This window comes from Polypterus senegalus, chromosome 16 (assembly GCF_016835505.1).
Source record: "Polypterus senegalus isolate Bchr_013 chromosome 16, ASM1683550v1, whole genome shotgun sequence".
In the NCBI taxonomy this organism is placed as follows: Eukaryota; Metazoa; Chordata; class Cladistia; order Polypteriformes; family Polypteridae; genus Polypterus; species Polypterus senegalus.
In genome coordinates this window covers 33,415,831-33,442,559 of record NC_053169.1, presented here as the reverse complement: position 1 = coordinate 33,442,559, position 26,729 = coordinate 33,415,831, and the positions used below count along the sequence as shown (strand labels likewise).

Genomic DNA, 26,729 nt, shown 5'->3' with positions numbered 1-26,729 from the left:
ACAACAGAAGAGTTTTAAGTGATTACCTGTATATACTGTGTAAGAAAAACATGATAATCATCTGTTACTATTAAGTGTTTTGAAGTGGCTTATTAACCTAATTACATTTTTAGACTTCTAATGTTGGCTACTATACCTTTATATATAATATGCTACCATGGCTGTTCATTTGTCTGTCCAGGATTTTAAATCACCTGTAGTTTGCAAACCGTTTGACCTACTGACCTGAAATATGGTACACACATACTACGTGGCATCTACTATCCGCTTTTGGGTTGATGATTGACCTCCAAGGTTATTCCTCTTTTTATTTTTATTTTATTTTATTGTAGAATCAACTCTCGGCAGCGGCCAGCAGGGTGGCTGTGCGGCACCATTCTCATTCCTACCACCTTCGCCGTCACTTCTCCTACCTCTTCATATCTTAAATCATTCTTGATTCAGATTGAAGACTTCAGTGCCAGCTTAAGTGAAAAATTAAGAAAACGTACTAAGTAATTGCAGCACAAACACTAAATCAATTTTAATGCAAAAAGATGCCGACAGAAAAAGAGAAGAAGTGGGCCGCTAGGGTGGATAAAAGATGAGCTGCTCAGGAAGCAGCAAGTGAATCAACCTCTGAGCAAACGAATGCTAAACGTACAGAGAAAGAGGATGAAAACTAGGAATGCTCAAGTTAAGTGTATTTACTGCTCGTTAACATGCAGTGCGCCGTTATCGGTTAGTTTTATAATAAAATATCTGTTTCATTGACATTTTTACCAATTGACTCACAAAATGTTTAGTTCATAGTTACATTTCTCATGGATAATAAAGGGGAAATCAACTGCAAAATAGCCTTGTTTCACTTTTGCCACAGTGAGTAACTTTTGAATGTACTAACCTTTAATATCTCTATGTACAATTCCATGGTCATGTAGCACATTGATTGCAGTGGTTATCTGTTTGGTGTATAGTCGGATCACGTGTTCCTGTAGACCAAGTCGAGACACCTCCTCCAAGGTGCCTTCATCACAAAACTCCATAAAGATGTACATTTCTTCCTGTTAATAAAATAGTGTATTAGGTTCACCAATACTGTTTTGTATTTTAAAGTTAATTTGCATATGAGTGGTCACAAATGCTCAATTTAGGTAACTTTCATTCTTAACTGTACTTCAAACTGTACATATAATAGATGCTTCTTTGAAATGCAACAGATTATTAAACGTATAGCTGCTTGCCAAATGTAAGTCATGTAATGTGACACTGGACTAAGCACAAGATTTTTTTTCAAAACTTGAACAGGACATACAATGTAGAAAAAAAAGAGAGAAAATGAATAGACTATATATAAAGAAAATAAAAAGTGTTATGCAAAGGGAAGCAGGTCATACTTAAGAATTGACATGGGGGGAGAAAAGATTAAAAAAGTAAAAGTGACGTTAAAATGCTGCTGTTGTTAAACAGAACTTTTAAATATGACTAAGTGTCACAAATGTGTATATGTTTCCTTATTTTAAATCTTTACTTTCAATTATTATTAGATTTATAATTTGTATTGGCTTTGCTATGTGCAACTTATCCTTTCTGTACATTGTAATTTGTTCTATTGTAATTTTTAACTTATTCATTTAATATTGTTTTTCTTTGTATTGCATAAATGTAATAAGCTTTTACTTTATAATATGATATGACACTGGAGGTAAGGATGAGGTGGAAATTTGGGAGAGAGAAGACAGCAAGAGCAAATTTCTTTTATTACATTCACTACTACATTGGTGAAAGCATCTAATTATTTAAAGAAAACAGCAGCAATATGGATTCTAAAATACATAAACTTGATAATATGGATAAATTATAAAATTTTGTATAAGGAAATGTTAATGGTCTCCATCATCAGCTCAAAGGATAAATGCGGCACCACATATTAGCACACTGAAGTCAAAAATGCTCTAATAGACTTCCTGCAGGAAAACTATTTAAATATTAAAGATCAAAGCTGAAAACAGGCTGGGCTTCTTAATTAGTATCGTTTTATTTTAATCCTCACTGCATTCCAAATGAACGTAGTTAGAATTGTCTGACATTTTGCATTCGTGTGTAGATTATTACAATTTTTTTAAAAAGTACAAGTTTAAATAGGAAAAAAAAAATGAAAATGTTGGGAAAAGATTAATATTAATTCTCTTAGGCCATCTATTTCACTTCTACTACTGCTTCACAAACATACATATTTATCGACTTTGGAGAGAATCAAAGAAATGAATCTGTACTGGCTTGGTTAACTATGGAAATGAAATCTTTTTGGAGTTCTTTTTCCCTCCATTTGCCCTCCTCTGTGCAACTATCACTACTGATTATAATGAACTAAGCAGGAATTCATTGGCTCAGCACTCAATCAGAATACTGTGCTTTTGCCAGATGTCACATTAAGTCTAAGATTCTAAAATCTAGTGAGGCCATGCATAAGTTACTTTTTCCAGCTGCCCTTAACTTACTTAGTAGTCAAGCAGTGGAAGTCTACTGGCTTTGGGACCTTTAGAAATTTCTTTATTCATAACATGTATGAATACTTCAGCAACCTGCTTCTTCTAATATATTTAAGTCTGAAATATTGTTAAAAGCTAACTGCCTGTTTATCCTCATCTTCCTTCAATGTTTCTGACAGAAATTGCAGATATTTTCATTATTGCATGATAGTACAATTTCTACAATTTATTTCTCCCTTTCAAAAAAGTTTACACCCAGATGATTTGATGTAGCTCCTTTCACCACTGAATTAGGTTTTCATATAAAAAATGGAACTTGGCCCTGGACTGGATACCCTCTTCACAAATCTGTGCATAGCATTTTTTAATTCAACTAAAATTGTATACTACACACATTTACCTCAACTTAGGTTATCTAAAATGTTCCCAGGCTCATACCCTAAATGTGAGGACTGTGAGTCAGGCACCCATTTGGCTTGGTTATTTTTTTTACACCATACTGTGAAAAAAAATCTTTTGTTTAATCTGTCAGATAGCACCAGATTCATTTTTACTCTAAATCCATTAACGGACATACATTGCTCACTTATTACCTTACCTAAGTGAATCAGAAAAGTCCTAGAACAACAGGAGAAATGTTGCATTCTTTTTAACATTAGAAAAATCTACATTTTTCATACAAGGAACTCTCTAAACTTTTTAATAAATCTGTCAAGAATGTATTAATCACCTCCTTAAGTAAACCTTTTGTAAGCTTTTAATATTTTTGAGCAACAACTACTTTTGAGAATATTTATCTTCATTACAACAGAAGCGCTAAGAGTGTTGTTTTAAGATGATGTAGATGTAAAATATTGTATCACTTAATGTATGCTTCATTGTTCACTATGTAATGTAAATCTATAAAATTAATAATTGTGGAAAAACAAAAATGCTGTCAAATGTGTGTGAACGATTCCCAAAGTGGCTGCTTACTTACTCTGTGCAACTCCACACCAAAGTACCTAACAAGGTTAGGATGTTTAATGCCCTCAAATATCTTCAGTTCATCAGCAGTCTCTTTTATTGTTTTATGATCATTTGGCTGAAACCTAATCTGAAATAAGAACATATTAAATATAATTTATTACATTGAATTTTAACTCAGACTGGGCAAATACAACTCACTACATCTCTCATCTTCCTGCACATTAACTGGAAAACCATGTTCACAAAATGAAAGGATGAAATATATTAAACTAAAAGAAGTGTCAGTTGTTAATTTTTCAGCTGCTAAAACTGTATATTAAAATTTACAAATAGATGCAAAAAGGTCACCACAGAATTGGATTTGGGAGTAAGATATCATATAGTACTGCAATATGCCAGAAAAGATCTTGTTACTTTAATTACTTTGGAGATAATATGATCTTGACTCTAACCGCCCCGCAAAAAAACTGATGAGGATGTATGCCTCAAAACCTACTGATTAATAAAGAATCAGTTCACTTGCAAGCCATTCTGTGCCTGGTGTTTTAATTCAACAATAAACATCGTCTGTAGTACTAGAAGTTACTCATGGTGCTATTACCGCTGGCTTCAGCGTTTGACAGGTTTACTTTAGCCTAAAAACTGAACTGTTTCACCTATAATTACTGCAGTATATAAGTATACATACTGTCCAAACAGCATTGTAAATAATTTAACATCTTACTTCTTTCATTGCCATCAGTTCACCGGTGTCAACATTAATGCATGTATACACTTTTCCATACTGGCCTTCACCTGTCAGGAATAAAAAAGGTTTAAAGTCAATGAAATCTGTTAAAAATATGCTTAAAATGCTTGAGAAACTAAGGGTGCAACAACATTTCTTACCTATTTTGTTTCCCCTCTGCCATTTGAAGGTAACTTTTCGTAAACCTACATGCATGACAGTATCGCATGATGGGGTGCTGCACACCTGTCCAATAATATTTTTCTGTTTCATTAATCTATATCTCTCTTCCTCAAACTGTTTAATCGCTCTTCTCACTGCTTCCATTGGGCTCTGCTTTGCAGCTACATCTAATCAAAATTAAAAAAAATACATTATTTACAGGTAAGGAAGGTAGGAAGCACAAACTCTTATTATAAAATCTACCAAATACATAATTTTAAATACTGCATGTTTAAAAAGGAAATAATTATGTATATTTCAGATTTATCAGCTTTAAATTAGTAATCTACTACTTAATATACAAATTACATTAAAAAGGTGAAATGTACTCATTAAAAAGTATTACAAACTTAATTAAAAAGTATTACAAAATTAACAGCTGCAGAGTATCACAAGTATATTTGGAATAAATAAAACAAAATCTGCATGTTAAAATTGTTTTAATTTTTTGACAATTTTCAACTTTTTTTTTTTAAGTCAGTTTACTCTTTACAACCAGAAAACAACTCTACATGAAAACTTTGAGCAATACTAACTACAATAGAAGTAATGTTTAATGAATAGAGTACACCAAAATTAAAGCTTTTAAAATATATTATTAGGGCACATACTGCTAATCATTAAGTCATTACAAAGCTAAAGAAATAGCAGTTGACAACAGAACCCAAACCTCTTAAATCTAATTATCACTGTGTTTTTGTTAATGGCGTGGTATGAATTATTCCTTTTGTCCAGATTATTATCCCTCATTTTAAATAAATAGTTTAATTAGGCATATTATCAACATAATTACTTTATCTCACCATGATTTTACAGAAGAAAATATTAAAAATGTAGGCTGTAAAATAGTTTTTAATAGGTATTTTACAATCTGTATTATCTTTGGTCATCTGTATGAAGTAAAATATACACTCAAGGGGTAGAATGACTTGTATATTGTGAAAATGTTATTAGCCGCAGGCAACATTCTACTCAGAAGTATTTGATGCGAGGTATGCTGAATGTCAAGTCAAGTCAAGTCAAGTTGGGGAGCATGCACTGGTACAGTGCAATGCCACACCCACTACATTGCAAAACAACTCAGAATGCCGGTTTGCAATCCCCCCAGGCAGACATGTGGTCCAGTCCCACCCTCCGGAAATGACCCTCTATCTGCCGCAGCCAGGTGTTACGTGGGCAACCCCTTGGCCTGGTTCAGTCACTCGGGTCCCCAACAATGAAGATCTTACAAGCCGGATCACCCTCGAGGAAACGTGCCACATGGCCATAGTGCTATAACTGACACTCCCTCACAATGCAGGTAATGTGCCTCATTTGGGACTCCATGAGCAACCTCTCATTTGACACAAATTCAAACCAACAGTACCTAAGGATTTTCCAGAGACACACAGTACCAAAGGAGTCCAGTCTTCGTCCCAGGTTACTGGATTGCATCCATGTCTCGCACCCATATAGCAAAACAGGAAGCACCAGGACTCTAAAGACTTGGACCTTCGTCCCTTTGCATAGAGTGGGACGCCACACACCCCTTTCCAGCGACGTCATGACCCCCCATCCTCTCTCAATCCGTCTACTGACTTCACAGGAAGAGTCACCAGAGACATGAATGTCACTACCAAGGTAAGTAAATCTCTCGACAAGGTTGAAACTCTCTCCGCAAACAGACACACTGCTGATGGCTGTCCCTGAGGTCATTCAAGGCCTGGATCTTGGTTTTTATCCAGGACACTCGCAAGCCCAGACACTCACAATCCTAACTCAGTCTCTCGAGCACCCCGATCAGAGTCTCCAAAAAACTCTGCCGATATTCACGTTTGTGCTTCATGAGAACCCTCAGTGCCAGGATGCGGTCGATGGTAGACTTCTTAGGTGTAAAACCAGACTGTTCCGGTCACTGATAGGTGAGCAAGTGATCACGGATCCTATTGAGGACGACCCTAGCAAGGACCTTACCCGGCACCGAGAGCAGTGTTATCCCCCTGTAGTTACTGCAATCTAGGAGATCACACTTCCCTTTCCAGATAGGGACAACAAGTCCCGTTTTCCAGTCAGTTGGGATAATGCCTGTCGTCTCCCAAATGGAAGCAAAACTGCTTGCAATGCCAGGAGGACAGCCTTACCACCAGTCTGGAGAAGTTCACCCCAGATACCACAGATCCCTGCAGCCTTTCCCCCCCTCAGCTGGTTCACCACCTGTGCAATCTCAGTGAGACTGGGTGGTTCACAGCTAATTGGAGGGTCAGCCTCAAAAACCGTCGACCCAGCGATATCCAACATCCTAGCTGGAGGATCAGCTTTGAACAACTGCTCAAAGTAGCCAGCCCAGCAGATCACAACTGCAGTGTCATCTGTAAGGACCGTTCCTTCAGCTGCCCTGACTGCGACTCTCCGAGTAACAGATTCAGATGTGCGTAATGCTTCGATTCCTCTGTAAGCAGGACATGGGTCACTAGACCATAGATGGTATGTCAATTGCTAACAGATTCCTCTAACAAATGCCTCTTTATCTGCTCTCAGAGCCCTCGCAGCCATCCTTCTCAATTCCTGGTACAGACCAAAGTTGCCATTGAGCCATGTGCTGCGACTTCTCTCGATGATATCCAGAGTGCCCTGTGAGATGAAACACCTCCTTCTGGGAACACCGGTAACATCAACACAACCCTCAGCAACCTTCAGGGTCTTATTACGGAAGGTCTCCCACATTACATTAGGATCGGCAATCGCATCCAAATCTGAAAGTTCCTTACACAAATTTTGTACAAACTCATTAGAAACAGCCTGGTCTTGGAGTCTGGCCAAGTCCAGGCTCATTTTCCTAGTCGGTGGTAACCTACTAGACCTAAGCTGGATCCTAAGAGTAGCAACAACAAGTCTGTTGTCAGAATTCACAAACTGGGCACTTCTGTAGACCCTGCAGTTTTTCAAGAGACTCCAGCGTCTGCCCATGAAGATGTGATCGATCTCCTTCACTGCACCACCAGCACTGGAGTACCAGGTCCAACGATGCGGTTCAGGGCGCTGGAACCAGGATCCAGAGATTCGCAGCCCCTGACCTTTTGCAAAGTCAAGGAACATGGAGCCACTTTCATCATGGTCACCAGACCCATGGGGACCGAGACAATCCTCATACCCAGCCCTGTCAATGCCAGTGGTTGCATTGAAGGCACCCAAGACCAGAGGAGTGTCACCTCGAGGGCACCCATCCCTGAAGGACTTCAGTAAAAAACGTGAACATACTGATTTCCAGAAAGCCATGGCTCAATTAAGAAACACAACGCTATAATTAAGTGCTGGAAAGCTCTGTAACAGCAGAGTAGCACGTATAACTGATATGTAAGGTAAGTTATGTTTCCCAATGCTCTGTCTAGACCAAGAGTTCCCAAAGTGGTCGATATTGACCCCCTGGGGTTGATTTGAACTTTCTAGGGGTTAATTGTTTCAATAAAAATATTTGGGGGTCGACGACAGAAAAAATAGACCCCCTCACCACTGCTACTTGTTTGTTACTTCAAAATATATATGATTTCAATAGGTACCTAATTATATGTAGTAAAATAATTCAAAAAAATACTTTTTTGATAAAACACATTACATACCAAACTTGCGAACGAAAAGGTAAACTGTGTCATTAACAGAGTCACACGTAAGAATGCATGAAAATACATTGTCTTATCGAACGTATCAAAGCAAGTGCGGACATGAAAAACTGTTGCATGTCTGCACTTGCTCGTGGTGGGACGAGGCGACGGATATTCGATATTAGCAGAATCTATCAGTCTTGTACGGTCATGCTTTCATAAACCACTATAAATTGGTTCATTTGATGTGACATGTACTTATTTGTGATTTGAACTTTGAATATAATTATTTATTGAGGAGCAGTACTACGAAAAAGAAAATCAGAGGACACAGTTTATTTATTCGAGTTTGAACAAAAATCTTCTGTTTCAAGTAAGTACATACTTACTTATCTTTTTCAATCATTAATTACAAGTGATTAAAATGAAAAGTTTGATATCTAGTGAAATATTTAATATCAAGTACTGTACAAATGTATTAATTTGAGTAAGTAAAGTAAATGACTAGGGGGTCAATGGTTTTAAAAGTTTTTGGTAAAGGGGTCTGTAGCCGAAAAAAGTTTGGGAACTCTTGGTCTAGATAAAATTTTTCAAGTTTTAAAGGACATGCCTTCCTCATGTTAAAATATTCTACTCTTAAAACTACCATATTTATCAAAATGTGTATAGATCATTATTTATTTGTATACTTTTGATACTTATACGATTACATTTTTAGAATATTAAAATTATGTCATACATCATCAAATATTTACATTCACTGGCCACTTTATTAGGTACACCTGTTCAACTGGTTGTTAATAAATATCTAATCAGCCAATAACATGGCAGCAACCCAATGTATTTAGGAATGTGCAATAATTTTCGAGACAACCTGCTGAAGTTCAAACCAAGCATCAGAGTTGGGAAGAACGGTGATTTAAGTGACTTTGAACATGGTATGGTTGTTGATGCCAGACGGACTGGTCTGAATATTTCAAAATCTGCTGATCTTTTAGGATTTTCACTCACAACCATCTCTCGGCTTTACAGAGAATGGTCTGAAAAAAAGACAATATCCAGTGAGTGGTGGTTCTCTGGGCAAAAATGCCTTGTTGATGCCAAGGTCTGAGAAGAATGGCCAGACTGCTTTGAACAAATAGAAAGGCGACAGTAACTCAAATAACCACTCATCACAACTGATGTATGCAGAAGAGCATCTCTGAATGCACAACACGTCGAACCCTGAAGCAGATGGGACTACACCAGGTGCCACTCCTGTCAGCTAAGAACAGGCAACGGGGGCTACAATTCGCACAGGCTCACAAAAATTGGACAACAAAAGATTTGAGAAACATTAAATGGTCCAATGAGTCTCTATTTCTGCTACGACATTCAGATGGTAGGGTCAAAAAGGCACTGGCAACATGAAAGCATGGATCCTTTCTGCCTTGTATTAATGGTTCAGGCTGGTGGTGTAATGGTTTGGGGGATATTTTCTCAGCACACTTTGGGCCCCTTAGTACCAACTGAGCATTGTTTAAATGCCAGAGCCTATCCGAATATTGTTGCTGACAATGTCCAACTTTTTATGACCTCAGTGTACCCATCTTCTAATGGCTTTTTTTTATGTTTTTAATTTTACAAACTCCTCCATTGTCTTACAACTCATGTTTAAGGTTTAGAGGTACCGCACTTCACATTAGTACAGTAAGCAGATTGATTTTCAACTTTATATGAACAAAAAAAAAAATTCAGGTTGTACCTTTAGACTGCGTTATTAGACTGCGAAGTTCCCAACTTCTTCTTGAAACATTTTGGTCTCCCTTTGGAAATGTGGGCTCTGAGAATAATATCAACCAAACACAAAAGAATTGCAATAAAAATTATTCCAAAAAACTTCATCAAGCCTTGTGGACTCCAAAAAACTATTATATTTGCTTTGCAATTTGTTAAATAAATATAAATAATATAAATAAACATAATGTGCTATTTAGGTGTGGCTATTGCATAATTACATGAGTGATAATTGCATTTCTGTTATGAAAAATCAGTGGAAGACTTATGTTTGTAGTAGTCTGTAAATGCTGGTGCACAGAACATACAAAAGTAAAAGAGGCTGTAGTGCATAATTCTTTTTCCATACCTAATAATACAGGTATGGCATCAGTTCTATCAAACTCATTCAAAAACCTCAAAATACAGACATCTGCTACACCATGGAAATGAACAAATTTTACTCAGCTTCACAGACAGGAATCTTGCCCCAAACTCTTTATATTTTTTTAAGTGGCACACTCTTAAATTAGTAATCCAATTAGTCTGAAATAAAAAATAAGGTAAATGTGTGCCATTTTTTTATTCTCTTTTGACAATTTATCCCTTCACTTGTGAATGAGTAATTCCCTTTTAATTCTGGATATTTAATCCAGGAATTTTCTATGCTCTATATGTAAAAGAAGTTGTACTGAGTCAAAGGGAGAGGCTAGAATGGGGGACTTGCAAACTGTGACATAAAATTTTAATTCCTTTTCCACTAAGGCCACTCTACTGACATTGAAGACTTATCTGCAATAATAGATTATGCTACAAAAATGAACCTTAATTCAAAAAGGACTTTAAAAAGAAGTTAAAAAACTGATGTTTTTATTAATGTTAGCAGCTAACTGACACCAAAGAGACAGGGTCAATATCTGTCCATCTAAATACACATAGTAGTGTACGCAAACAATATATTTTTTTTACTATTCTATTCTGTGTTATTTGTTGTTTTAAAAATGTTCAAGTACTGTTTTTTTTATTGTTTATTGTTGTTAGAGAAAGAACACTTGCAGCTAAAGTGATCAAATATTCAGTAACAATATCCATTTCATAAATTTTCAGGCTGAGTTGTGCAAAAACTCTGATAATGCTTACCTTCACGATCTTCAGTAGGGCTTGAATGCCGACTCAATGATTTGAACTGTAGCTCAGCTGCAACTGAAGACAGCCTATCATTTTCAGGTGCATTTGTTCCTCTATTAATATATTTTATTGGGATGAGAGGGAGGAAAAAAAAACAAGAAAAATATTTAGCACAATTTTGTAGTCTTAATTAACAGCAAATATTTTATTAGTCATGCATCTACAATTGCAAAACTAGAAACTGTGATTTAAAATAAACAAACCCTTGCATGATGAATACTTCAAAAAATTAATGGCACCACCTTGTGATGCTAAAGGAAATGTTTTCAATCAAATTTTCTTGTTCTCATATTTTTTTCATTTTCAGAAACATTCTGAGCACAAAACCCTTTAAAATGCAGTTGCTTGGTTTTATACAATACTGCCACTTTGACATACCCAGAAAATATCTTTTTAAAGCAATATAATTAAGGTATGTGTTAAAGTTGTCAGTTATAAGCTGTCAAATTAATTGACTATATTTACATGTATACAATATACATTTACAGGGTTTGTCCTGTCATGGCTACTTATTTTCAGGAAACCTAAAGTACCGAGACAGAAAACAGAAAGGCAGCAGAAGCTAGGATCACTTTATTATTTTTCATCTGTTACATCAGTCCTGGTCACAACCGTCCTCAAAATATTAGTATTTCTGCTCCATAAGCCTACAGTGGAAACTTCAGCATGCAGGTGAGACAAATTACATAATTAAATTTTAGATTCAGTATGCATTCCTAAACAGTCAGTAAGACAGATGCCAAATACAATAAAGAACACACTAGCAAAATGACATGTATAAATTTCACATTGGAGACTAGAGGACACCCCCAGGCTCACTCAGGAATGGAGGTGTCTTTAGGTAAACTACCTGATTTCATTAGTGCTGTTGATGGGTTTGGGGTGATTAGGATCCCCACCGACTGGGGCGGGGCGGGTGACAGTAGCGCACAACTGGTTCCGAAGGTCACAAGGGAGACTCCTAGAACTGTGATGAGAAAACAGACTTAAAGAACTCTATTTCTCTTCAGTAATTAATAAAGAGGAGGAAAAAGGAAACAGATGTTAGTTTTTCACATACAAAACTAGCAAAGAGAGTATGGGTAAGACTGACCATGTTAATTTTTTTTTCCGCAATGCTAAAAAAAACCCCAAATAAATTTATTTTCAAAGCAGATTTATCTTTAGATTACTCAAACATGCAAAACTGATTAGAATACATACAAATTAGTTTAGAGGAACTAAAAAAGAAAATGAAACGGTAATGAAAAATAATGTTTATGAACCAAGCCACCTGCTGTCAGTCATACAGTATATTTTTATTTTAAAAGAACTGAACTCAAAATGAACTCTTTCCACAATAAGCTGGTCTAAATGTAATATCTAGCCTTAAAATGTTTTATTTATTAATGCATGAAATGTCAGATTTTCAAAACAGTGATAAATGTAAAAATTATTTGATAAACTACATTATAAATACAATGTTGATGCTATATTTTTACATGTAAATTATCAAACAGTAAGTTAGATTATCAGTCACCCTTTCTATCCCACTTGATACTGATCATTTTGTAAAATTGAAATGTACATTTTGGATGTGCCTTTCCAAATAGTTTTTTATGTAGTTGCAATATATTATAATGACTTTTATGTACAAAATCACAAAATAAAAGCTGATAGACACTGATGAATGGTTGAATGCAAAGGCTTTTATTTTATAAAAAAAAAAAAAATCTTAAGGGATGACTTATTTGTACAATTTAAACACTTAAAGTCAAAATACCTGAAGCCTTCTGGGTTTGGAATAATGAGGTGAGGATTTGGTGGGTCACTATGACATCGAGGGACTTTGACAGGACGAGGACTAGTTCGATGAGTAGGAGCTAAAATTTTACAAAGACAAAAATTGTGGCCATTTTTCAGAGTGGAAGATTTCTCATTGAAAAGACATGATAAATAGTTTGTAAACATTACTGTCAACTCTAATATAACTTTAAATACACTATTAATGTTAGAGGTCAGAAAAAATAAACAGGGAGCCAAAGGCCTGAATTTTGAACATTAACATCAAAAAAATAAACACAACATTAAAGTTTGCATATTACTGTATATACAGTAGTTCAATATTTTTCAAATAATATTTCTTTATTTAGCAGAAACTTTATATTCAGAACAACTCTTAAATTACAATCACTGAAGTCATCTTAAATCAATCAGTTAGTCATTTACACAGTAAGTCAGTAGTACATAATGAAATACTGCCCAAGGCCAACAAAACAATTTATGGGAAGTAAACAATTCATCATATCCACATCAATTTTTTATCTGAGCACTTTAAATTTCTTCCAGCAACCTATAGATAAGATTTTTAAGATAACTGATAATTATAATATATGTGAGTATGCATGTGTGGTGACAAGGTTGGGTTGGTTCCTGCTATGCTCTCCATACTGCAAAAATAAGCTCCTACTCCTATAACTATACACCGGATTAGATGAAGGCAGGATGAATGGTTATGAAACAATAATCAACGCTTAATTGTTTGATCTTAAAAAAAACAAAAAAAAAAAAACATGATTGTTTAGGGAAAATATTGAAATATTGCCACTTCACAACTTCATAGTGCTTTAGGCCTATCATAGTCGTAGGCTCCACCCTAGGGATATCTTAGTGAGGTGCTTATATATTTGTTAACCTATACCAGTTAAAAAATAAATTCTGTTTTAGCTCAATTTGCAACTCTGAATTGTCCTGGTATTTTTGTATGTGAACTCTGTAAACATCTTGCTATGCAACTATAACTGATTCTACGACTGACTGAGGCTTGGACCCACCATTTCTCTGAATTCTTTAAGCATGTATGAAACTATTAATATAAAGACTGAAGTAACTACAATACTCTAAAAACATGCTTAACATTAAAGTGATTACTGGATGTTAAAAACTTCCTTAAAAACTGTTAAAACTGCACTTTAGGAGGAAACCTTTGCATCATGTGTACCTTATAAAGAGAAAGTCAATAAATAATTAGACATTAATAGAATAAAACCTCTTACCCAAGTATAAACCTGCAATTGGACTATGAGGCTTGCCTATCACATGGCCAATGCACTCATTCATCAGGGTCTGTAAACTCTCAAAGAAAAAAAAAATATACAGCAAAATCAAAAGCATGTATTTATGGTCAGAGCATTCTAAAAACATATACAGATAATGAGAAAACATTCTAAATTCACTGCCAGAAAAAAATGAAGCCAGACTTGAAACCTATTTGATTTCTACTTGCTTCCACAAAGAAGCATGCAATACAAAACTTAAAACTAGACAAAGGGATGATGAAAACAAATCTAGAGTAATGTTTTGGATAATGTACAAACTAAAATAAAGGATAACCAGAAGGTAAATTAGGTACACAAAAATGTTTTTAAAAAGGTGCTCTTGTCTGCTCTGCCTTCTTTCCTTCATTACTCTGAGCAAAATAATTATTATTTCAAGTCCATAAAACACATTTTAAAAGAGTGAAATCACTTTTGGTCATTTTTTTCACAAGATATTAAAAGCCGGACAACATTATTTTATCATTCACATGATTCTCAGTTTCAAGCATATGCACACGTGCATGCACCCAAACTTACAAGGTAAAGGGTGTCATTTTTATCTGACCATAACCTATGGACCAATATCATTCAGATAAATTCCCCTGTGTTATTATGCATCTTTATTGCAGCAGATGTCAAAATGGGCTACATGCTCAGCTAAAAAAAGGAATCTCTCTTTACTTTCTGGATAAGCATTTGCTTTTGACTCAGAGGGCCTAGATATACCACCAGCCTCTGTGAGTGAGGATATAAAATGAACTTGTCACAATAACTTTAGAGATTACTCAACAGGTGACAAGGGGAAAGCACATCAAAATCTATATATCCTTAATTAAATTTAGGGTCATACATGCTGGAGCCAGTCCTGGCATTGTCTGTCTATAACAAGACACAATCACTCATATGGGAACAATTTACAGATGGCAATTAACCTAACAAGGACTTTTTGGAGAAAGGGATGAAAACGGTGTATTTTTAATACATTTCAAGCACACATGAAGGGAATGAGCAAACTCAATACATAGTGCCTAGTGAGGCAGAAATGCTGGCTTCTTTTTGCTGTGTGAAAATGAAAATGCTTGAATAAATAAACAATTACTTTCTTTATATATAATATGCTACCCTGGCTGTCCGTTTGTCTGTCCAGGATTTTAAATCACCTGTCCCTCGCAAACCGTTTGAATGATTGACCTGAAATTTGGTACACATATACTACGTGACGTCTACTATCCGCTTTCGGGGTTATGATTATTCCTCTTTTTATTTTTTTTTATTTTATTGTAGAATCAACTCTCGGCAGCGGGCAACAGGGCGGCGCATGCGTACGGGCACCGTTCTCATCCCTTCGCCGTCACTTCCCCACCTCTTCATATCTTAAATAATTCTTGAGGCAGATTGAAGACTTAAGTGCCAGCTTAAGTGAAAAATTAAAGACAATGTAGTAAGTAATTGCAACACAAACACTGACTTAATCAGTTTTAATGCAAAAAGATGCCAATGAAAGAAGAGAAGAAGCAAGCCGCTAGGGTGAAGAAAAGAAGAGCTGCTCAGGAAGCAGCAAATGCATCAACCTGAGCAAATTGAATGCTAAGCGTACAGAGAAAGAGGATGAAAACTGTAAGTCAAGCATATTTACCGCACGTTATTGCAGAGTGCGCCATTACTGGTATTTGTATAATTAAGGATAATTTTGGTATTATTTTCTAAAAAATTACACTATCAATTCATTTAATATACTTTATTTTATTATTAAACTTTGATAATATCCACACTCCTGCACCTTCATTTAAGCACTTTACTTATTCTACTTGCTGAATTTCAGTGGGCAAAACAGAATTCAGTCAGCTAGTAAAAACTGTCTACATTGTCTAGTCTCCAGTCAAACATTGCAGCTAGCCTGACACTGGAACATTGTTCTAAATGGCTGCAAGTCAGTCGCCTATTTAAGCTCCAAACCAGAAGTGAGAATGGAGGAAAATTGATGAGGACTGGGGAAAAAGTTATTAGGAAAATGCAGGGAGAAGTGTACAGAGAGTGTTTTCTTGATCCCTCCACATATCTGATCTAGTGAAGTTTGAAGGGCTGAGCACTACAAAAATATAGGCTCCGTTGGTATAGTCTCCTGAGTATCCTTATTATTACTTACTTTTTCTGTTATAATTCCAGCCACTTGGTTCCATCTTTCCATATATTTAATTTTTGTTTGAATGGGAAAAGTCAATCATTATGCATTTTAATTGGATCAACTGTTAAATTAATTTGATTGTTAAATAAATAAATAAATCACTGCAGAGCAACTCTGCGTCATATTTAGTCATAGAAACCTGGCTTGAGTTTTTATTCTGTGATGCCCTGCTCACACAGACTCTTGAAAACACACTTTCCAGCAATTTTATTTTACATGACATCTTTCACCACCTGCTATTATGAAATGTGTTATTCTCCTGTAGACGTTTTTCACAAGAGGAATGTTGGTATAGGACATAGTATTTTTTTTTTCTTTTGCTGAAAAAGATTCACCCATTTTGTTCACCCACATAACATCTCTTAAAACCAGATATGACCAAAAAAGATGCCACAGACAAATCTGCTAAGTACAGAACATGAATTAATCATTTTTCTCAAACAGACTTACAGTGATGCCCTTGGGCTATTTGGAGCAATAACCAACATGAGTATGATTTGTTTGTTAGCTACCATTTCAAAGTGTCAGCCTCAGTAAAATTCTACACTTGCAGCTTTATATATTTTTGTTACATGCTCATAATCAAGTGTGTTAGTAGTTATTCAAATAACATATTTTCATTTTAGTTTAGAACATTTTTAGAAGAAAGAATTTAACTACTTGGTTACCAGATTCCATTCTAAATCAAAACAGCAATATGCAGCCAAGGCAACATTAGAAACCTCATTATAAAAATAACATACTATAGAAATTGCAAAAATTATCCATAGCCACTACTAATAAAATAACCCTAATTATTTATCACTCAGTTTCTATTCACTTCTCAGAGTAATTTCATCAGTGGAAACAGTCTTAGCAAAGAAAAGCCTTCTGTATTTCTTGGAATTGTCTCCTGGTGCCTGCTGGGGAATTTTAACCAGTAAACAGATGTAATTACTTCAGCATGTCCCGTATCAACTCTTACATCTCATCTCAGGGGACTGTTCCTAATGCATCACTAATCAAAGGCACCCGCCACATCCTCAATAGAAGTTATGTGTTGTCAACTACTTCCAGGCCCCACTGAACTGTTGAACCTCAACTAGGCCACTTATGCTCAAAATCTATTTCTTTTGATTACAACACAGCCTTCTCAGTAATAGACGAGGATGTGGATGTAAATTGACCAGCACATCTACAGTCCGGTCATACAAGTTACCTCTCGTTTCAACCTATGTCATCTGCAAAAGAAAAGAAAAGAAAAAAAAAGCCCAGGGTACTTAAACCCATCCATCAATCAATTTCTCAATTCCTTCTACAATCACCAGAGCAAGATTTCATTTTAATTAAACTTCTCTACTCTAGGCAGCTGTTCCCAGTTAACTGCTGAGTGCAAGCCACAGTGTTCCAATAGAGGACTAAGACCTTATATCTGAAGGGACCAATTTTCATTCAATTGTTTCACACCTAGCTGTGAATTTCTTCAAAGAATGTTGTTCCCGATTATGCTGAAAAATTATCAAATTTTTTTGAAGCTTTGAAAACAAAGTGCACAATGACATCTGGTGGTTTGCTAAAATCACAGCAGCCATGAGCTTGAGAGAGTGAAGGATGCACATGTACAACTCCTTGTTAACAGCATTTTATTCTGACAGGGGCACTAAAAGCTTAAGAACGCAATTTGTATTCAATTTGATATTATGATAATCACATTCTCGTTGAAATGGCCAAATAAAAGCACATGTCACTATATGTGATAATTTCATTCTAAGATTATTTTAAACATGCTGTCCTATAGATATAATTTGATGCAATGACAGTGCATAATGGGGGTTTAGGGAATGTGGTTGTGGAAATGGGCAAATTTTAAAGGTTTTTATTTAAAACACAGTATTTCCTCCACTATGCTTGGACTTCAGGAAACTTCTTATGTGGCTCACAATTTCACCAGACCTGAAGAATATTCTCTTAGATTCTCTCACAGTCCCGTATTATGGCTGGTTTACTATGTATATTAACATGAAAAATTAATAACAACAATAAAAAATAAAACAAATATCAAATTAGCATAGGTACAAAGTTGCAATGACACAAGTAAAGGTAATACTAATGCAGGAGAAACTGAAGTTTAAAGAAAAATGGACATGTCAGAAATACAAAGCAGGTTTTAAAATTAATGCTGTCAATAATATTTCAAAAGTGTAAAGCATGTGAGAATCTTGCATGTACTAGGGATAGAGTTGCTGAGGTAATGGGGCAATTTTTAAGAAACCGAAGGACCTGGTGAGCTGAGGCAGAATATTAGTGTCAGAAAGTTGAAAAAGCTATACCATACTGGTAAAAATAACAAAAAAAAAATAACCAAATGATAGCCCTCAAAGCACTGCCTTCATTTCTTTTGTCACATTATCGTGTTTAGCATGCCTCCACATTTCTTAAAGACGAGGCAGGAACTAAACCTTAAAATAATAGGTCAAGCAGTTAAGAATTCAAAATAACTTAACACTATTAACATGTTATAATGTCCACTACAGAAGAAGAGTATAGCACTTAAGTCACTGGAGATACTATGTAGAAATTTTGCTACAATCTTAATCCTTTTTTTTCCAATTTTGTACTCCATATTCCATTCAATATCAGCTCCATATGAAACACAACCAGTAGTTTCACATCTCCTTTGGAATGCTAAACTTCGGAATGGTCAGACCACTTCCACTGTCATCAGTCACATGATAATGGACATTTCCGCACAGTTGGTTTGCATTCTGCAATCTTTTCGTTCCTGCTCTCTCCTCTCTTCTAATAGAAACAAGCATTGAGGTCTAGCCATGCTTCTCAGCTCTTGCATTTGTTGAGCTTGCGCTCAGTCACTCACTGCCTTCCTCCCGATTACTTTTTCTTCTTTTTATCCATGCAGCAAACCCCAGCTGACACCATGCACTTGTCACACTACTAAACGGCAATCAACACTCTGCACCAAGTGAATGTGTGTGCTAGAGCTGGTTAAACAGCAGTGTAAGTAAAAAAGGAAAACTAAGAGCAATTATTAAATGATGTCTCAAAATATCCCACTGTGATAGGCCCAAAACAGTTAGGGGACTCCAGATATTACCTAACATCTTCCTGGACTTTGTAGTCACAGATGCAATTGTGTAACATCTCACTTGGGCCCAATACTTATAAAAGCCGCAGGTAACTGAACCGCATTTGGAAAACTTTTAGCCCTGATACTTGATAAAAGTTGAATCACAATAAAACCTGCAAAATGCAGAGCACCACTGAGTGCAGGAACACAACAATAAACTTATTTATTTTTACTTTCATTTCTACATAATATTTTGTACTCTACTAAGACTTGATGAGCACTTCACTAAACACAGGTGTTTAAAATAAATTATAGCTTTAAAATGATATTCTATGAGTCTCTAAGGCTTTCATAAATTAATGAACTGCATTAATTATTTAACTTGGATAACAATATTTAACCTGGATAAAGCCGTAACGTGTTTAAAACATTTTTCTATATGCTCACAAAAACAAAATACAGAAAATATTGATGATCACTGAAAAGTATATATATATATATACTTTAATTTGTTTAACAATTAAATTACATCATTTCCTTTCTTATGCTCCTGTATGATCCTTATTTAGCATAGCTTCTGAAAAAATGTAATTTATCACAAATTATCTTATTACCAGTAATCTTCTAACCATGGATTAACCAGAAAATATTTGTATACCATATAATAATAAAACTAGGTTAGAATTAGCATTCTCGTTTCTCAACTACTCAGTTGCTTTTATACAAAATTTATCATCGAAACATTAATTCTGACCTTATTCTCTTTAATAAGAAATTCAGTAACATTTTTAATAAATTCTCAATAAAAAATATATATTTACCAAAAAGTCATCTTCATTCAGTGCTGAAATAAAGGATGGTTCTATTGACTGGAGGAAATCAAACCCTTGTGTAGCCCACCTAACAAAAAAAAGGAGAAAAGAATTTATTAATTCAACTATGATAAATTATGCAGAATATCTGAGAAGTATTAATTTTAGCAATATTAAACAGCATTGGAGATACTGATTTATTGGCAGTGTGCTTCTGGTTTATTCCATTGTTCTATATGGCAGGAATTGTGGTTAAACATTTAAATATGGGACCAAGACACCAGATCTATATTGAAAACAGAATAGCACTGTAGTTAGTGTGTCAAGAATCTGATACAGAAAAAGGTGTTAAATGGTTGTAATAAATTTAATGCCATTTCTTCAAACAGAAATGCAATTGACACTGAATAAGCAACATCCGTAACAATATCAGACAGTGAATCTAAGTGTACAGTATCTTGTCTTAATGTGTGTTAATTAATGTTACAAGAAAATATGGCAGAAAAAAAAAAATAATTTAACCAAAAGTTTTAAATTTAATAAATCAACCCCTCAATATTACATACTAGTAGGATACTTGCTCTTCAGAAAATCATTAATAACTTCTACAGAGAGCTTTCATCAGCAAATTTCTTTTTTAAACATGCAAACATCTCACAATGAGGGAAAAAAACGGCACTGTAGCTAAAACAAAACACATAATATCAGCTAATACTGATCTGTTCTCTTGGACACCAAGAGAGTGGCTACCATTAATCATGCAATTTTATTCAGCAATTATGTTTCAGAAATGCTTTTATGCAAAATGCCATAACACAAAGATAAAACCGTTTTGCCTATATATACAGTATATATATATATATATATATATATATATATATAGGCATTAGCAAAGTAAGAATAGCAAAACACATAATGCTGTCATTAAATATTATTACACCTTATAAAAACATTTTAAAAATATATTTTTTTTTGTATAAATGTTTTAAAAAAAATTTTGAATTTTGGCAAAAAAACTGTACATTTCAGTTGGTCAAGTTCTCAAGGAGGGCTCTGACTGTTGGCATCAGAAAAGAAAAAGCATCCATTTGTTTGCATGAATAACTCTCGATGCATAAAGTTTCTGTAATATACTTTAAAGGGTGGCATAGTGCTTAGTGCCCAGTTTTTGACAGTGGAGAGTTAGCACATGTTTCATATATTTGTATGGGCTTTCTTCTATGTAGTCCAGTCTATCTCCCATAACCCCAAAGGTAATGTGGTTCCAAATTGGTCTCTGTACAAGTGTAAATGTGGATGTGCGTGCATGAATGGTTCTTTGTGATGGACTGATGCCATTTACTGCCTTATAAGACATTACTTCAAGGATATGCTATTGCATCCTGCAACCCTTAACTGGATTACGTGGGTTTTAGAATATTGTATCAGTTTGCATAGTCTTCTGAAAATGTAATTAGAAACAAAACATTGTGCTACAAACCAATTAATCTTTTCATTTAACTATATGAGGTGTTTATTACTAATCTCAGACTATAGAAGTGAAGGTAAAAATCTTTGCTTACCTTGGCCTTGTGCCTCTTCCACTTTCACATTTAGTTAAAACATAATTCATCCACTTTCTGGCAAAACTAATGTACTTGTCCCCAATTTTTTTCCGGAATTCACCAGACATTAAGCGAACCACTTCTTTATGATACTTTAGATTTAGAGGGGAAATAAAAAACAAACAGCTTAATACATTATATATATATATATATATATATATATATATATATATATATATATATATATATATATATATATATATATATATATATATATATATATACACATATACACACACACACACACACACAAAAACAACATTATTCACATTCATGTACTTTGTATTATTGTCTTTATATATTTTATGGATAAAAACATTTAAAGTAAACAAGAAATTATGTCAGATTGGGACATAAAAGAAGTTTTGTTTATTTGCATAAGTTTAAATATTAGAATTTAAACTGGCTTAAAATAATGTTAACTTTCCTCAATTAACAGTTCTTTCCTCAATTAACAGTTACAGTTAAGAAAATACAATTATGACAATTATAAATTTCCACTTGTTTTGATAATCAAATTCTCACCTCAAAACCAAAGTTGTAGCTTTGAATCATGGCTTCTCTATAGTACTGTTGTAAAGTAGCTGGTTCAGAGTCCTCCACTTCGTTTTCAAATTGAGAGGTAAACAAGTACTCGACCTGACTGATTGCATTGGCTATTTTGTTGCACAGCTGCAATGCTTCATTCTGAAAATTATAATACATTTTAATTAACTAATTGGAAACAAACATGTAAGAATTAATGCAAGGCTTTCCAATAATACCTTCAATTTTCAATAAAGTTGGCTACACAAGTTCTATCCATATGAACAGACTACATTGTACTGAATTGAGGGGGCCTTAACTGACGTTTTAGATGTAAAATCTATACAGCTGCTTAAAATGTATTGCTCTTTAAATGGATTTTATAGAGAAATCCTTAATTAACCAAAATGAGTCCATGCTTTTTTAATAGAATAGGTTTATATTCAAAGATTTAATTTTTTTCAGAGTAATAAGTGCATGTAACACAAAAGAATGGTTTAGCTCATCTGTAAAAGTTCTATTAGAGAATGTTTTAAATCCAATCACAAAAATAATTGTAATAGCAGAAAATGGTTTATTTTGACTTTAGAAATTTATTGTTACAGCATAAGAGTTCACATTAGAAATACTGAATGAGTAAATATGTGTACAAATCTTCCGTCATACAGAAAACTATAATGACTTTCAAGTGGACTGAATATTTTTGCAAGCCACTGTATACTTGAAAAAGTTTCAAATATAAACAAAGTAACAAGAAACATATTTTACCAAATCTGAAAAAGCAATTAAGAAGTCCTAAAGAAAGTACACAAGCAAAGGGCAAAAAATAACACAAAAAAGGAAACAGGGAGAAGAGAAAACACTGATGTTCTACCCCAATATTTACCAATGTTAGATGACACTTCTATCAGTCAACAAATAAATCTCTAAAAGCAAAGCAAATTTAAAATAAAAAAACTTTCATAAAATCATTTTTAAAGCACAGAGCACAATACAAAACAACTATGGGTAACAGAAGAATACAAGATAATACAGAAATACATCAAGAAAAACTAGATCTTGGTAATAAAAAGGAGCCAAAGAAGTCAATACTTTCTATAAGTAAGTATGCCTATGATTAGTTGAAATGCTACTTATTTATTCAAGAATATGTATGAGGCACAGTTAATGGGGAAAAAATAAGTTTAAATTGCCTATTCTGATGAACAATTAAAATTAACAGATTACAATCTGACAATATTAAAAACGTTACTGCTACATTAAATATTAGATATGAAAAACTGAAGAAATCATGTGCTTAAAACACAATAGGAACTGAAATTCAATGACTTATATAAAATATATAAGTAAATATAAAAAGTACCTTAAGCTGATCAAGAACTTTGGCAATGACAGGCTGGCTTGAGGTCTGTTCTCGGTGCAAGGAAATCAGGCCTTCCATAGACTGAAGAAAAACTTTTCTTTGCGTAACCAAATGAGCAGAATGCATTATTATCAATAAAAGATTATCAACCTGGGGAAAAAAAAACAATTAACTGGCAACAAATGTTATATTGCAATCTGGCACATTTTTGTAATGCTTATTAATTCTTAGTACTGCTTGAAATCCTTGATAATTACCTGCATACTTCTCAATGCATCCACAGTCTCCACTTGTGGTACCAATTTCAGAAATGATCCTTCCCATTGAGCAGTGGTGTTACAATCTTTTGACTGCTGTTTGATCATTAGTAAATAAGCTACATCATTAATATCATCAGAGTCCTTGGAGCAGTCCTTACCGGCAGCTGCATTAAGCAAGTGAAGAACAACAGATCTCTGTGGCGAGAGACTTGCAGGAATAAAAACAAGGAGATCTTCCAGTCCTGGAATCTGAACCTTGATAGGGGAAAAAGTACTATTTGTCACAAGATGTATTTACCATTTATTGATCTGAACAAGATCCTCTGACTGAAGTTACTGTGTGTGTGTGTGTGTGTGTGAGAGAGATACACTTCTGTGGTGATGGTGGAATTAGGTATTTAACAGAACAACATAAGTAGCCATAGGAGTCACTTTTAGCAGGCATAAATCTGTTGATGGCATAAATCTGGCATAAATCTGTTGATGGCTATTTGTTTGATAGCCACGATTTAGCCAGGTCTCTGGCACTTTTACCATTAGCCTTGAATTTAACTTGTACCGTGTGCCAGTTAAAGGTGCGTCCAGTTGAATTTGTTTGTGCATATATCAGAGACCACGGGGCCTACTTTCGCAGTGGTGTTGAACTGGACACATCAACAGACACTTGCACATGAACACAGCATATGCAGGCTTAAAAAGAAGAACATCCACATATTAAGAGTTTATGACCAGCACCCTCCAAACCCGATGTTATTTTATATATTTATAGCGATTATTGAGTGACTACATGCTTCTGGACAAATGCAACCTGTTATTGAATGCAGGGTTCAGAAAGCTGGACAGATAACTTTAAAGCTTACCTTAGTGTATTGTTTTGTTCTAAGAGCTAGCAGGAGGTCAGAAATTCCTACTGTGACTGTAAAATCTGCTGCTATTTCCAAATCCTAGAGACAGAGTAAAGAAAGATAAAAAGATATAAGAAATAAGACTAAGAAACTAGGGAACAGGAACATATAAAAGGGAATGGAAAACAACTGGAATGAAACGAGTGCTTAAAATGGATATGGGTAAGAGTTTGCCTTAGGAGTAAATAAATAAATGTGTTTATGGTGGTGTTTGCCCACGGGGTGTACTGAGCATGGCAGCAATAGCATTTAATGTAAGTACTGTATAACATCACAGGTCATATGTAAAAATTGGATGGGAAGTGCATTTTCACTTCTTGAACCTGTGTTTTTTTTTTTGTTTTTCTTCTACTTAAATGTTTGCAATTTTTTAAATAGTAGGGTGTAAGGATTGTTAGTGTTAATGATATTCTGTAGTTTTCAAAGTAAATGAGGAGAGATGGGTTTCTTTTTAGGCCTTGAAAATCGGTGTGAAAGAGATATATTAGGATCTATAATGTAAAGACTGACATGATTGGAGGTTGATCATTGTATGGGTGTAGTCCACCAACATAATGATAAAATTAATAATGAACTCTGAACATGTACGCACTATGTCCTGAGGGATTATCATCAGAGGCTGCCATGGATAGAAAAGATAAGAAGCTGTTGATATTGTTTTAAATAGGAGTGTCTTGCACTTTAAATATAAATTATAATGTCTTTTAATACTTAAGAAGTGTGCATCAAACAAGGTACTGTGCCATATAAGAGATGAAGTAGTTTTTAACTTCTTGTACATGTCTGTCGTCTTTCTACACTTGTAGATTTTCTTCTTCTTCAACCTGCCTTGTATTTTTAAAGGCTTGAAAGTAATAGATGTATGAATTAATAAAATCACACATTTTTTTTTTTTTTTTTAAATTAACGAGCAGAGATGTGTGTCTTTTCAGGCCATTAAAGTGTTTGCTCAAACATTTCATCTAAACAGATATGTACAGTTGTGCTTGAAAGTTCACAAACTTTAGAATTTTCTATATTTCTGCATAAATATGACCTAAAACATCATGAGAAAATTATCGATTCTATACTAATAAAAAGCAAAGCCCTCACTGACTGACTGACTCATCACTAATTCTCCAACTTTCTGCGTAGGTAGAAGGCTGAAATTTGGCAGGCTCATTCCTTACAGCTTACTTACAAAAGTTAGGCAGGTGTTATTTTGAAATTCTACGCGTAACAGTCATAACTGGAACCTACTTATGTACATATATATGGCCATGGCCTGCATCTCGGTCGCCATGTGAGGCGGAGCTTTGTCCTTCATCGTCACGCCTCCCACATAATTGAGTGTCTGCCCATATAAGGCTGTCCATCGGCAGCAATCCAATAGACACGCTGCCGCTAAATATTCGCGTGTGAAGGACTGTGCTTATGCAAACGAAGATGAGATAGTCAGGGATAGACTAGTGTTTGGCACAAACTCAGCGAAAGTGCGAGAGAAACTTTTAAGTGCCGGGTCTTAGCTAACATTAAATAAAGCCGTGGACATCGCAAGATCACACGAGATAGCACAAGCACAGCTGAGAACCTTCAATGCATGTACTCCGAGCGGCTCACGTGAACTGACTGTGAATGCAGTATGCAGAGAACAAGGAAGAGCTCCAAAGAGCGCTGAACAAAAAAGCATTACACAATTGAGAAGGCAGCAAAAGAATATGAAGCAAGAGACGCATACAAGCATATTCATAAGTGCAGCTACTGCGGAAACAAAGCACGGTGTAAACCTTAAGTTTAAATTAAGTTCATAGACAGGCTGCCGTTGGTGTTTGTCATGCCTACGACGAATACGATATTCGCGAGATACAAGTTTAATGAGAAGACGCAGGGTATAAACGAGACTTTTGATCACTTTGTAACAAAGTTAAAATTGCTGTAACGGAGTTAAAATTGTCTGGTGAAGGACTGTGCTTATGCAAACGAATAAGAAAGCATGGTGTAAAGCTTAACTTTAAATTAGATTCTTAGACACGCTGCCGCTGGCG

General features: G+C 34.9%; 1 protein-coding gene across 3 annotated transcripts in view; it reads right to left on the bottom strand.

Annotated features, from left to right (window-relative positions):
• The window catches only part of map3k4 (mitogen-activated protein kinase kinase kinase 4), a 158,576-nt gene that overhangs the window by 13,321 nt on the left and 118,526 nt on the right, over positions 1 to 26,729 (bottom strand). For 2 of the 3 annotated variants that reach the window (XM_039738901.1, XM_039738904.1), the window contains exons 9-23: positions 24,661 to 24,744; positions 23,798 to 24,055; positions 23,541 to 23,690; positions 22,178 to 22,339; positions 21,611 to 21,744; positions 20,058 to 20,136; positions 13,946 to 14,024; positions 12,673 to 12,772; positions 11,761 to 11,877; positions 10,863 to 10,963; positions 9,712 to 9,789; positions 4,329 to 4,517; positions 4,165 to 4,235; positions 3,451 to 3,567; positions 884 to 1,043 (exon numbers count right to left, since the gene is read on the bottom strand). In XM_039738901.1, the coding sequence (XP_039594835.1) occupies positions 884 to 1,043; positions 3,451 to 3,567; positions 4,165 to 4,235; positions 4,329 to 4,517; positions 9,712 to 9,789; positions 10,863 to 10,963; positions 11,761 to 11,877; positions 12,673 to 12,772; positions 13,946 to 14,024; positions 20,058 to 20,136; positions 21,611 to 21,744; positions 22,178 to 22,339; positions 23,541 to 23,690; positions 23,798 to 24,055; positions 24,661 to 24,744 (1,879 nt within the window). The remainder of the gene's footprint in view (positions 1 to 883; positions 1,044 to 3,450; positions 3,568 to 4,164; positions 4,236 to 4,328; positions 4,518 to 9,711; positions 9,790 to 10,862; positions 10,964 to 11,760; positions 11,878 to 12,672; positions 12,773 to 13,945; positions 14,025 to 20,057; positions 20,137 to 21,610; positions 21,745 to 22,177; positions 22,340 to 23,540; positions 23,691 to 23,797; positions 24,056 to 24,660; positions 24,745 to 26,729) is intronic. The other variant, XM_039738903.1, reaches the window with a different exon arrangement.